At 53.2% G+C, this 12,643-nt stretch overlaps 1 protein-coding gene across 2 annotated transcripts in view; it reads left to right on the forward strand.

Moving 5' to 3' along the window:
• Positions 1–12,643, forward strand: part of ERGIC1 (endoplasmic reticulum-golgi intermediate compartment 1) — a 127,818-nt gene that overhangs the window by 94,602 nt on the left and 20,573 nt on the right. Inside the window, exons 4-8 of one of the 2 annotated variants that reach the window (XM_088798774.1) lie at positions 259–335; positions 448–556; positions 3,381–3,475; positions 7,233–7,357; positions 9,871–9,975. In XM_088798774.1, the coding sequence (XP_088654900.1) occupies positions 259–335; positions 448–556; positions 3,381–3,475; positions 7,233–7,357; positions 9,871–9,975 (511 nt within the window). The remainder of the gene's footprint in view (positions 1–258; positions 336–447; positions 557–3,380; positions 3,476–7,232; positions 7,358–9,870; positions 9,976–12,643) is intronic. The other variant, XM_019741339.3, reaches the window with a different exon arrangement.

Genomic DNA, 12,643 nt, shown 5'->3' on the forward strand with positions numbered 1-12,643 from the left:
GAATCCATAAAAAGCATTTACTTTAGCAACAGATGGGCTTATTCTGGCCATCATTCACCTTTTAAAATCAATTCAGCCCTAGGCAATAAGATCAGCTCGCCTTGGCAGGCACCTGCGAATGGCAGCTGTGAGTGAGGCTGCGGCACTGGCTGGGGGTGGCAGGAAGCCAGCAGCCCTGGAACATTTGGACATGGAAGGTGGCCACACTGACCTCATCGGGCGGGCGGCACAGGTGATTGAACTGTGTTTATCCCACAGCCCAGGACCCTTTAGGAAGGCACCTGGGAGCAGCCAGTTCAAGCCTTACATAACCAGACTGGCCCCGAGCTCTGCAGGTCAGTGCTGTTTCTGCCCCTCCCCAGCACTTGGGCCCCTTTGTCTGGGCAGCAACAGGGAGCTTCGCCTCCTGGGGCCTCGAGGGTGAGCTCACCTTGGCGCCACACCTAGGATTCACCTCGCTCTGCGCTGAGGTCACCTCCAGAGGATTGCCAGGGGATGACATCATCCCACAATTCCTCAGTGATGTGCAGAAGCCACGCCCCTCCAGGTGGGAGAGGTGAGTAGCTTCAAGGAAGAGTCTCACTGGGCAGGGAAGGGAAGCTACGGGCTCTCCCTTGGTGACCATTCTGTTATTCACCCAGCAGTCTCATTACTCAACAACCCTCCTGAGTTGCAGTTTAAGGCTGGGGTGGAAATTGGGCACGAAAGGCTAAGAAGGAGCGTTTGGCTGTGGAGAAGTCCGTCCTGAAGCGTAACCTCCCATGATCCTGTTCGCTCCTTCCCCACTGGCTCATTTGTTCTTCCTGTTCTTTGATGTGGGCCAACGCTGTGAACCTGCCAAGCACAGGCCCTTGTCTTCCCTTCCCACACCCTGTGGCCTCAGAGGGCCAGGGCCCCCCTCTTTTTCTCCCTTGACCCTGGATGCTGAGGACAAACGCGAGGGAGGCAGAGTGAGTCCTGGGGCTTGGGCAGAAGGCAGACCTGGGTTAGGGTTGCAGCTTAGCCATTTCCTGCTGTGTGATCTTGGGGGTGGGGCACACCCTCTCTGAGCCTCAGTTTCCTTAGAATGGAGATCAGGACACTTCACAGGGGCAGATGGGATAGTGTGAATGCACACAGACCCGACGGGGTCTTTCCTGGCTTAATGGGCTGGAGGCCCAGCCAGGCCTGTCAAGTCTCTCTCCAGGCACACCCTCGTGACCCTCACAAGGAAACAAGCCCCGGGTGTGTTTCTGGGCCCACCGTTTCTTGTTAACTGAACTCCGGCTGTATCGCACTAGGGGCTAGGGGCACAAAGGCAGGACCTTAGTAAAAACAAAATGCTCTCGTCCTGGCGACTCATTCTTGCCCAAAGAGGTGGCCGCTGACTCTTGTAGAGTCTAAACATTTAGAGCCGCAGTCCTTTATTTGATTTACATCCTGTGCACAGGACCCAGGGGGCCTCCTCAAGCACTGCCCATAGCTGCCCACTGAGCCTGCCTTTAGATTCAGCTCTCTGCCCCCATGGGGAATTATCTGGGAACCAGGCTTCAGACACGGTCCTCCAATGTCCACTCAGCGGTTCCTCAGGGGTGTCTCTAAGACACCTCGAGCTCAGCACGGAACTTGGTACCTTTCCCTCCCCACCAGTCCCATCCTTTCCCTCCCCACCAGTCCCATTCCTCTTCCAGGGGCTCCCAGCCCAATGCATGATTCCAGTTTGCCTGCGTGCCTCCTTCGACCCACCCTCACGCCCCGTCCATCAGCCAGTCCTGCCTCCTTTGGCACGTCCTACCCTCCTGTCCATCCCCACTGCGCCCCGGCCAGGCCGCCATCTCTCACCTGCACTGCAGCAGCCTCTGGTCTTATCTCGCCGGGGCAGTGGCCACTCCTATTGGTCTTCCTTGCAGCAGCCAGAGGGAGCCATAAGTGCAAGCCTGACCATGGTGCCCTGCTAGGATGGAGTGTGAGGCCTCTCATGGCCTCGGAGCCCTCCTGACCTGGCCCCCGACTGCACCCCACACCCCACTTTGCTCGACACTCCAACCACAGTGACCTTCATTCAGTTCCCAAATGAGCCGTGCCCTTCCCAGGTCCCCGCCTCTGCTGTTTGCCAGGACAGCCTCCTCACCCTTCAGATCTCAACTCCCGTCTCCCCACAGAAGTCTGCCCGTCCATCCCTCTCACGCCACCCACAGCTTCCCGTCAGAGCAGTAATCGTAATTGGTATAAGGTATTTATATAGGAGGCGATGGTGTCTGTAAGCTCAGTGAAGGCAGAGACCACATCTGGCTGGTTCTTCACTCTTTCTAGTGCCTGAGAGGTTAGGTGCTCAAAAAGTATTTGCTGGATAAATGTGTGTTGCTAACAGATCCCAGTGTGATGCCACTGTCCCCAACAATAAAGTGTCATGGCTGTCCATGGAGCCACCTCCCCCAAACTATGCCTCCCCCCAGAGATGTCCATGACTCTATCCCCAAAACCTGTGAATATGTTACCTTTTGTAGCAAAATGAACTTTACAAATGTGATATGTCAAGGGCCTTGAGATGGGGACGTGATCCTGAGTTTTCCAGGTGGGCAGGATGAAATCACAGGCGTTCTTATAAGAGGGAGAAGGTCAGAGAGGAGAGAAGACGCCATGTGGCTGGCTTTGAAGATGGAGGGAGGGGCTGTGAGCTGAGGCGGCCTCCAGAAGCTGAAAAAGGCAAAGCGGATTCTCCCCTGGAGCCTGCAGGAGTGCAGCCCTGCAGACCCTTTCTAGACTAGACCTCCAGAAGGAGAAGATAATAAATGTGTGTTGTTCTAAGCCATTAACTTTGTGACAATTTGTTACAGCAGCCACAGGAAACTAATACATTAGCTTGGTTCTCTAACTTGATGACCTCCCAGAGATTTTTGTAAGAGCTGGGACTTGAAGATGGGATCCCCAACTTCACAGTGGGTGGGCGGGGCACACAAGAGATGAGGGGGAAAGGTGCTGTGTGCCTGCAGGTGCCAGGCTCTGATCCCTAGTGAGACCCACAGTTCTCACTGAAGTGTTCAGACCACCCCATTCACAGTGGGGGGTGGTAACCCATATAACAAATGGTTTCACAGAGCTGCCGTTTTCTGTCCAAGTTCACACAGAAAGTGGCAGAGCCAGGATTGGAACTTGAATCTGACTCGGAAGCCAAGCTCTTACCATCACCCCAGCCCCTTCCTCCATGTGGGCAGGCCAGCATTTGGACAGCGCCGTGGAGATGGGAGCCCCGCTCCCCTGTGCCTGAGCAGGCGCAGGCTCCCCCCAGAGGGGAGTCCAGGTTATTGGAGCAGTAGTCACCAAGTCAAGTGTCCCTAGCTGTCCCTTACAGCCGGGGTGGGTGCCTCTGTCTCAACGAAGCTTATGCTTGTCTCCCTCAGCGTGAACGAGCTGTACGTCGATGACCCGGACAAAGACAGTGGGGGCAAAATCGACGTCAGCCTGAACATCAGTTTACCCAATTTGCACTGTGAATGTGAGTATTCCCAACAGCTCCATCAAGACACCTCCTTTAGGCAACGCTGTGTGTGCAGAAATGGCGAGATGACCAGGACCAGTAACGTGAACAGGGCAAGCTGCACACAACAGGTAGCATAAGAATCTCCCCACTGTTTTTAGGGGGAAAATGTAATCTAATGTGCATGCAGTTGGTGGTTTTCTGGAATAAAGAACACAAGAAATTGCTAATGGGGGTTACCTATGGAGAGTAGCCATTTTGGGGTGGGAAGTGTCTCTTAGGTCTGGTTCCCAAGAAGCAGAGTCTGAGGTTTTCCACAAGTGACTTATTGAGGGAGGGCTCACGGGAGGGACCTGAAAGGGCGAGAGGGAGGCCAGAGGATGAGCAGAGATGTATGGCGTGTGAATGACACCATAGTTTGCCCCACCCACTGGCAAGGGGCCGGGCTGTTACCAATACTCTTGATACCCTTAGCTAACGGCTACAGGGTGGTGCGTGGGTGATCGGCAGGGGTCGCATAACCTCCCAAGCATCTCAAGGCAAGGACACCTCCAACCAGCCAAGAGTAGTCACATGGGGAGGGAGGCAGCTCTGAGCTGTTAGCAGCCATCAGAAAACTTTTTTTTACTTCACACTTTATTTTGCTTGTTTGCTTCATTTGTTTCAATCAAGAGAATGAATTACTTGTATAAAACAAAACTCATTGGAAGTGAGGTGTGGAGTCAGATTCTGGCTCCTTTGCTCACTAAAGCTGTGTGGCCCTGGCTGAGGTAACCTTTCCGAGCCTCAGTTTCCTCATCAGTAAAATGGGTTTAGTGCTATCTGCTGCATGAGGTTGTTGGGAAGATCTGGTAAGCTGGTTCCTGGACTTGTTAGCAAGTGGACTGGGTGTCCCCTCCAAGACTGGGGTTCTAGCTGTCCCTCTGCCCCGGTCTGGCACATAACCACCCCTCCTTCTTACCCCTAGCCCCTCCCTTCCTATTGAAGGGAAGAACATTGGGTGGGTCTGCAGCCAAAGATAGGAAGAGATTCAATCCTGTTATTGCTTTTGGTGAGAATTACATCACAATTTTGAATCAACAGTGGGCTGGGAGCCCGGGAACCTGTTGGAATAGGTTGGTTTTATTTTTATTTTTTTCTTTCTCTTAGAGAAATAATTCATCTGGCAGCCCCTCGTTCAGGAGTTGGTAATGTCTCTGGAACAAGGAAATTCTTAGGCCAGAGGACTGGGACCAGTGGGGCAGGGGAGGGAAGGGATGTGGTTTTAGGCTGCGTCCCAGCTCCAGGCAGTGGCCCAAGAGGGGCTGGGCAGCCTCCAGCGGGGGCTGCACTGGACCACCAGGCTCCCCGGGGCATGACCCAAACTCGGGCAGCTCCCACTAGAGCCCCACACTGTGCTTTGCTTTTAAAAACTTCAAGTTTTTGTTATAGGGAAAAAAAAAGCATGCTCATCATTGTCCCTTGGGAAAACCCAGAGCGGCAGAGAGAGAAGAAATCACCCATCATTCACCGCCCCCCACAGCAGCGTCAGTGCACATTCGAGGCCATTCCGTTCCCGTTGGCCTTCCTTTCTGTACATTTCTAAACCCAGCTGAGATCATGCTGCATATGCAAGCTCATATCCTGCCTTTAAAAATAATGCTTTTTGTGTTACACAACTAACACAACAATACCTTTTTTATTTTTACTTTTTAAAGATACATGTTCAAAATACAGAAATAGATACAGAAAAAAGTAAAAGAAGGACATGTTCCTTGTTGTGCTGTCCCCCCCGGAGGGAGCCTCTGCTAGCAGTGGGGACCCCTTCCTGCACGTGTGTGTGTGTGTGTGTGTGTGTGTGTGTGTGTGTGTGTGTATGTATGTGTGTCTGCAAGCATATCATGTTTGGGTTTTTCTTTTTACATAATTGGGACCCGCTATAGGGGACCTTTCTGGGGTTTCTTGTGGGTTTTTTTCCCAGCTAATATCTTGGAGCTGTTCTTCTATTACTCAGAAGATTAGTAAAACAATAACAGCTGGCATTTATTCAGGTCGGAGTCCAGGCGAGGCCCAGGCTGAATACTTTGGCTGTGTTAGTTCATGAAGAGGAGAGGTGTTCTAGCAGAGTTGCTAAAGGGTGTGGGCTCTGGATCAAGACTCCATGGGTTCCAACCCAAAATTCATCATTTCTTAGCTGTGAGGTCTCGGGCAAGTTACTTAACCTCTCTGTGCCTCAGTGTCCCCCCACATAAGAGGGCCGGTAATAGTATCTTCCCCACAGGGATGTTCAGATGGGACGTTCTTACATAAAAGGCACTTAGAAGAGTGTCTAGCACATAGTAAGTGCTGTTTTAATTTTTTAAACCCTCACAAGCCTAGGGTAGAGGAGGAAGCTGAGGAACAGAAGAAAGGTGAGGTAACTTGGTCGAGGTACACTCTTAGCCACTGCCCTGCCCTGAGCTGCCTCTGCCCACATACGGATTGAGCTCATCCCTGTACCTGCTGTTCCACATTCCAGAGGGGCTGTTCCATTGACCAGTCCCCTGTTGACAGGCAGTTGGGCTGCTTCCAGTTGTCACGATGTCAAATAAGGTTGCCCGGAGCAGCCTTGCACACACGTCTGGACATGTGTGCATCTGGAGGATGGACTCCCGAGGAGGAGGGGGAACTGCTGAGTCAAATGGGGACCTGCTTGCATTTCTTATAAACCGAAGGCTGTGGCATCAGCCTTCCCCACATACTACAGACATGTGCGTGTCATATTTAATGACTGCATCACATTCCCTTCTATGGATGGGCTCTCGCTCACTTCCCCATCGCCGCTGAGGAGTCCGGGGGTGTTCCCGTTTTTCCCTTTTAGGGTTGGCTCACTTAAAAAATTACTCCCAGCTGCTCTTTCTCTATATTGCAGCCTCCTTCCTAGCGTTCCTTCCAGGGAAATTCTGCGTTTCTATAGTTTATCAGGAGCCCCCCCACCTCACCACTTGGACCATCTCAGGGAAAGTAGTTGGCATGCACCTGCCCATTTTACAGGTGGGGAAGCTGAGTCACAGAGGTGGTGGAGCCCCACTGGAGTCAAGGACCAGGACTCCAGGCCCCAGATTTCTCATTTAGTATACTAAAGAACCCCGAAAAGTGCCCAAGCTCCTGGAGGGCAGGGCCTGGAGGATTGGGCATTGGGTAAAGGAAGATGTGAATGAATGAGTGATGGATGAACAAATGACTACCTGAGCTTGTTCACTCAGTGAACCCAGAGAGACTGTCTGAGACACAGTAAGTGCTCACACGTATTGAACACTTGCCACTTCCTGTGCATCAGACTCTGTTCTAAACATTTTCTACACATATTAACTATTTGATCCTCATGATTTTCCAAGGAAGGTGAAATTATTATCCTTTCATTTTTCTGAGAAGGAAACTGAAGCATTGAGACGTTACATGCCTCAGCCAAGGTTGCACAGCTGATAAAAGGGCCAGGATTCAGGCAGCCTTTTAACCCTGACCCTCTGCCTCCTGCCTGTACCCTGTCGTCCTGCGTCCCTGGCCCCATTAGCTGCTGCCTCCTGAGCTGCAGGCAGTGGCAGAGGGGGACATGGGGTCTGGCTCCCTCTTAGTCCAGGATCACATTCTCCTCCTGCCCTTCCAGCTGACTTCTTCTCTGTGGCTCTGCGCTTCCTAGAGGTTCCCAGGCCCGCCTGTCCATGGAGTGGATGGAGGAGGGGTCCTGAGAGTAGGGGCCGCCCCCCTCTCGTTTCTCCAGGGGTTTGTGACTCTCTTCTCCCCTTGCCTCCCACAGTGGTTGGGCTCGACATCCAGGATGAGATGGGCAGGCATGAAGTGGGGCATATCGACAACTCCATGAAGATCCCACTGAACAACGGGGTGGGCTGCCGCTTCGAGGGGCAGTTCAGCATCAACAAGGTACAGAGGCCCTGGTGGCCTTCTCCCCGCTCCCCAGCCCCTAGGTCCCCTTCCTCCTGAGAAACCAATAGCTAAACTGTGCGCCCACTCAGCCTCCCCCCACGCAGTCCCTGGCAAGCACCTGGCAGTTCCTGCTGAGAATCTGGGTGGGGATTCCAGACTCGCTGGGGTTTGGAGCCCCTGCTGGCTGGTTCAGGAAGGGGCTACTCCTCTCCCCAGTGGGAAAAGCAGTGGGTCGTGAGAAGACCACGGCGTTTGTCTCTCTGAGCCCTGTGTTCGAGTCCTAGCTCTGTCCCCTCTTGGCCAAGCGACACCCTCCAAGTCAGTCAACCTGTCTTAGCCTCAGTTTTTACATTTTTAGGTTGATGGGATGATGATAATTATATAATGATACCCCCCCCACTTAACAAAGTTTGTGTGAGGACTAAATGAGCTATTACACATTCATTCCTTTCAGACATTTTTATCAAGCTCCTTCCAAGTTCTGGGATGGCTGTCAGCTCTGGGGCAATGCATTACGTCGGCGGGCAGAGCTCCAGTGCTGTTGGAGCTTCCGTTCTAGAGGAGCGAGAACAACAGTTTACAAACTGAAAAGCACTAGACCCCAGACAGCCTGGCCCCAGGGTTCCCACTCTTTTGCCCTGCGTCCCCCTGTTGCTTCTCGTCAACAGCTCAGTCACGTGTGCCATGACCAGTATGTCCATTCACTCCAAGCACAGCTCAGGCCAGCCTCTGCCCCCCACCCTTAGAGGGCTGGGGGTTTGTGCCTTCAAGGAACTCTCAGGCAAGGGGTGCTTGGATAAGGAAGCCAACTGTGACGATGGGCGAGGTCTGCAGCCGGCCCCCACCCCTTTATCTCCCAGCATCAGGCTTATATGTGCCCTGTGGCCTCCTCCTCTGTCCATCAGGAAGTTGGCCAGCAGCCAGAAGGGAGACTTCACATGTTTCCAGCTGTCCTGGCAGCCCCCAGCACCCCAGACTCCTTGCTTAATCACCCAGGCCCCCAGGAGGAGGGCAGGATGGGCTGGGGTTTGGGGCCTGGCACCATCTATATGTTTTTAAACTCCAGCAGAGGCGCTGACGTAGGTGCCCAAGTCACAGGCTCTAAAAGCGTCGTCTTTTCTTTCTTCAGCCCAGTGTGTGCTGGTGTGAGTCAGCCACCTGTGATGGAGGGGGAGTGGGTCACTGAGTCACAGCCTCTCGGGGCGCCAGCGGGTGGCAGATGTGAGGCAGCCAGCCTCTTTGGCTCACTTAACTCTGAGAGAGTGAGGCCCAGCCCCCAAACCCGATTCTGAACTCTGCCCACAGCGGGGTCCCTGGGAGGCCCCATGTGACTGCATAGAAACACTCTGAGGGACACACACTGGATGCTGTCAGTTTCTTACTTCCAGGGGTGGTAGGCAACGGGAACTTTAGTCTTGACTTTATCACATGAATATTTTATAATACAGATGTACCCAGGTATTATTTATATAAGTAAAAATGAAGTTAGAAATGTTTTTTTAAATACAGTGGGCTTTTCCCCAGGCCCTGCCTTTGTTCATGCTGTTCCCTCTTCTGGGCGGGTCCTTCCTCTTTCTCATGACAAACATGTCCATCCTACAAACCCAACCCAATAACAACTGCCATCAGTTTTGCACGTATCCCCTCATTTAATCCTCCCAATAATCCTTTGTGGTTATTTCCATTTTGCCGATGGGGAAACTGAGGCCCAGAGTGGTTACTGACCATTCCCGAGGCCCCCCAGCTAGGAAGTGGGGCCAGATGGGAGCCCATGTGTGGAAGCTGGCTGCTGCTCTGCCACAGGTGACTGGGCCCCCTGAAGTGGGCAATGCTGTCCCCCTGACCCTCCCATCTTGTTAAGCCGTCATTCCTGCTCACCCCAGGCCCAGTGAGTTACCCCTTCCAAACTCCCAGGCGCCATTCCAGCCCACTCAACTGTGAGCTTGCTGAGGCCGGGCCGTGCCTGTCGGCCAGGGACTTCCCATGTCGGCCCAAAGCTCAGGCCCTAGTGAAGACAGGAATATTCCTGTGAGAATATTCAAACACAAACAACTTTGTGTTTGAAACGGCCATCCTTGTAAAATCAACAGACTCTGATGGGCAGCTGCTGAGCCGTCAGCCATACTCCTTCCTCTAGTAGGTGACAGTGTTGATTTGGAGTTCAGGGAAGCTTCCTGGTCTGCAGGCCTAAAGGTCGTCTGCCAACCCACTGTGGGGACAACAGCCAGAGGGTTGATGGTGGGGAGCTGCCATTTCGAGCCCTGGCCTTGTACCGTGCGCCCGGTTGGCATGCTTTCATCCCATAGCCCTAGCAGCCCCCTCAGGTCGGACTGTTAGTGCCTCATTCTACAGATGAAGAGCCTGGGGATCAGAGAGGGGCAGTGGCTGCTCCAAGATCCCATGGCTGGGACCAAGGTTGGGGTTCAAATCCAGATCTGACTCTAGGTTGAAGCCCTGTGACCCACCCTCGGGAAGCTCACCAAACTGCTGAAACTTGCATCTCTCCCCAGGTCCCAGGCAACTTTCACGTGTCCACACACAGTGCCACGGCCCAGCCACAGAACCCAGACATGACCCATGTCATCCACAAGCTCTCCTTTGGGGACACACTACAGGTGAGCAGGACACACTCCAGGTGGTGTGGGTGGGGGTGGGCATGCCGGGGCTGTGTCCCAGAGCCTTCTGTCCTCCCTGGGCACAGGGAGACGCCCTCCCAAGGGACCGCTGCCTTTGAGCCTCTGCTCCATCACACAACTCTCTGTGATTCCTTCTGAGTGCGGCTGTCATGTCATCGTCAGTGCGCTGCCCTTGGGGCCTCAAGTTGAGACCTAATGCCTGGGGAAAGGCACTCACTTTTCATGTGCAAGTACTAAGTACTGGTGCTTTCTCTCTGTCAGTGCAGCCTTATGAAGTGGGAGGGGGCACCTCATTTTATAGTCGTGGAGCTGGGCCCAGAGAAGCCACTTGTCTGGGGTCCCCCAGCAGATCTGTTTGACTCCACAGTGTAGCCCACTCCCCACCACGGCCCCCTGGGCCTTCCTGCTCAGGGCCCACGTCCATTAAACAGGTAACGCAGTGTATGAAATATTCTAAAAATCCTTGTGACTGTGATCAACAGGGCCACCTGTAGCGGGCCCAGCCCAACAATTTCTCACCCACGACAGCAACACACAGGCATCAAACACTGACCAGCTTGTTTGTGCCACCTGCGGGCAGGGGAGCTTTGGTGACCTCTCTCTTCTCCACCCACCACCGGTCCTGAAAGCAGATTGTCTTACACCCTATTTGACAAGGGGAACGAGGCTCAGAGAGGGAGATAACTGCCCAGCCCCAGCGCTGGGATTGGGAGCCTGGTGCTGACCCCAGGCCTTGCTGAGTGAGACCTGGCTTCCTGGTTGAGGATGTGGAGGGTGGGGCCCTCTGGCACATGATGTGCGCCAGGGGCTCACACAGGCCCACACCGACATGTGCGCCCATACTGTTAACGCCACTTATGTACACACACAGTCAGAATTCAAATCCAGTCTCTGCAGCGCACCACACCCTCCTCACGGAAACTCGGCACCTTCAGCCGTCACTGAAGCCTGCCCTTTGTCACTTAGAGAACAGCATTGTACATGCCCCTTGTTTAATCTCTCAGATCCTTCCTCAAGGATGCTGGGTGGGATTTTTTTTTCCTGATAAGGAAACTGGGTCAGAGAAGTTTAGTCACTTGCCCAAGGTCACACAACTTGTAAGAAACCAGGTGTGTCTGGCTCAGGGTCTTACTTTATTGTGCCTTATACAGTCATGGATTCATCAGATCCTCTAGAAATTTCTGGTCTGTACCAGGCCCTGGGGTTATAGTAATGGACAAACAGTACAAGGTTCTCACCTTCAAACGAAGAAGAGCTCGAATGTAAATCAACATGATAACGTTGGACAAAGAGGGCTAAAGACAAGGGAGGCATAGGCTTCTGGGCAGTGATGAGGGGTGAGGGAGGGGTACCCCTGTAGCCTGGGAGGTCAGGAGGGCTTCCCAGAGGAGGTGACCTGTAAAGTGGCATCTAAGCCAAGCCCTAAAAGCTGAGAAGGATTTGGCCAAGCACAGGACAGGGAAGTCTCATGGGCAGAGGGCATCTTACACAGCTCCCACTCTGTGACTCACCCAACTGGTCAGTTTCACAAAAAAGGCCCTCACGGGTACTTTTAGGAAAAATGGGTTGGCAGGTGTCCACATCAGAATGATATTCTGATGTCGGTGAGGTGCCAGAGGCCAGGGGCTGAAAGCTGTTTCGAGTCGGCTAAGAGTGCTCAGAAGTGTCCACATGGAGGTGGAGCAGGGAGCTGGGTTTTATGTGGGGCGAGAGACCCCTGTTAGATTTAGGAGGGTGAGACTGACTAGGGGTTGGCATCTTAGAAAGAAAGAGCACCCATCTGTGTGGAAGATGGGCCCATGAGGCAAGGCTGGAGGCTGGGAGGTGAGGGAAGGCCCGTATTCCGGACCAGGGGAGAAGAGGACAGACGGGAGGGACAGGAGGCGGTCTTGCATTGGCGTGTGACACTCGCAGAAGCAGGACCGTAAGAGCCTTCTGCTTCGTCAGTGTTATGGCGGAAATAGGATTTTTCTTTAAATGTGAAATACCTAGCGGAGGGTCCATCTACCCACCATTATCCATCCATCCATGCGATACATATTTATTGAACACTTACTGTGTGCCAGGTCTTGTACCCATATTGGTGAGGACGGGCATGGTCCCTGCCCATGTGGAGGTTACAGTCTAGAGGGAAAGACAGAGGTTAATCAGATAGTCATACAAATGAATGTGACATACAACCTGTGACATGATGGGAGGGAACGTTCTCGCACTCTTATCTCCAGAACCACTGTCCCCTTGGGTTAGAAACCATGTCTTCAAACGATCAATCCCAAGGCAGCAACGGACAAATTTTCCTTTCCTTTGGGCTTCTTGAGAGTGTGCAGTTCTGTTAAGTGCTCAGTAAACATCAGCCACCTGAGGCCAGCATCAGGGGTCACCCAGCTGCTGCCACTGTTCCTGGAGTGGCCCTCTCTGCAGGAACCTGTCCCCATCTACCTCTCTGACCTCCCTCCTTCCCACTCCTCACCCCCACTCCCTTCCTTTCTGGGCCATACAGCTCTCTGTCTATTCCTTCGTCTGTAGGCTCATGTGTTTGCACATGCTGTTTGCCTGATTAACTTCCCACTGTCCTACAGATCTTGGGTCAGTGTCACTTCCTCCAGGAAGCCCCCCCAGAGTGTCTATCTTGGCAGCCCCTGTTAAC

Source organism: Rhinolophus sinicus, chromosome 5 (genome assembly GCF_057876585.1).
Source record: "Rhinolophus sinicus isolate RSI-liver-muscle chromosome 5, RSI-T2T, whole genome shotgun sequence".
NCBI classification, from domain to species: Eukaryota; Metazoa; Chordata; class Mammalia; order Chiroptera; family Rhinolophidae; genus Rhinolophus; species Rhinolophus sinicus.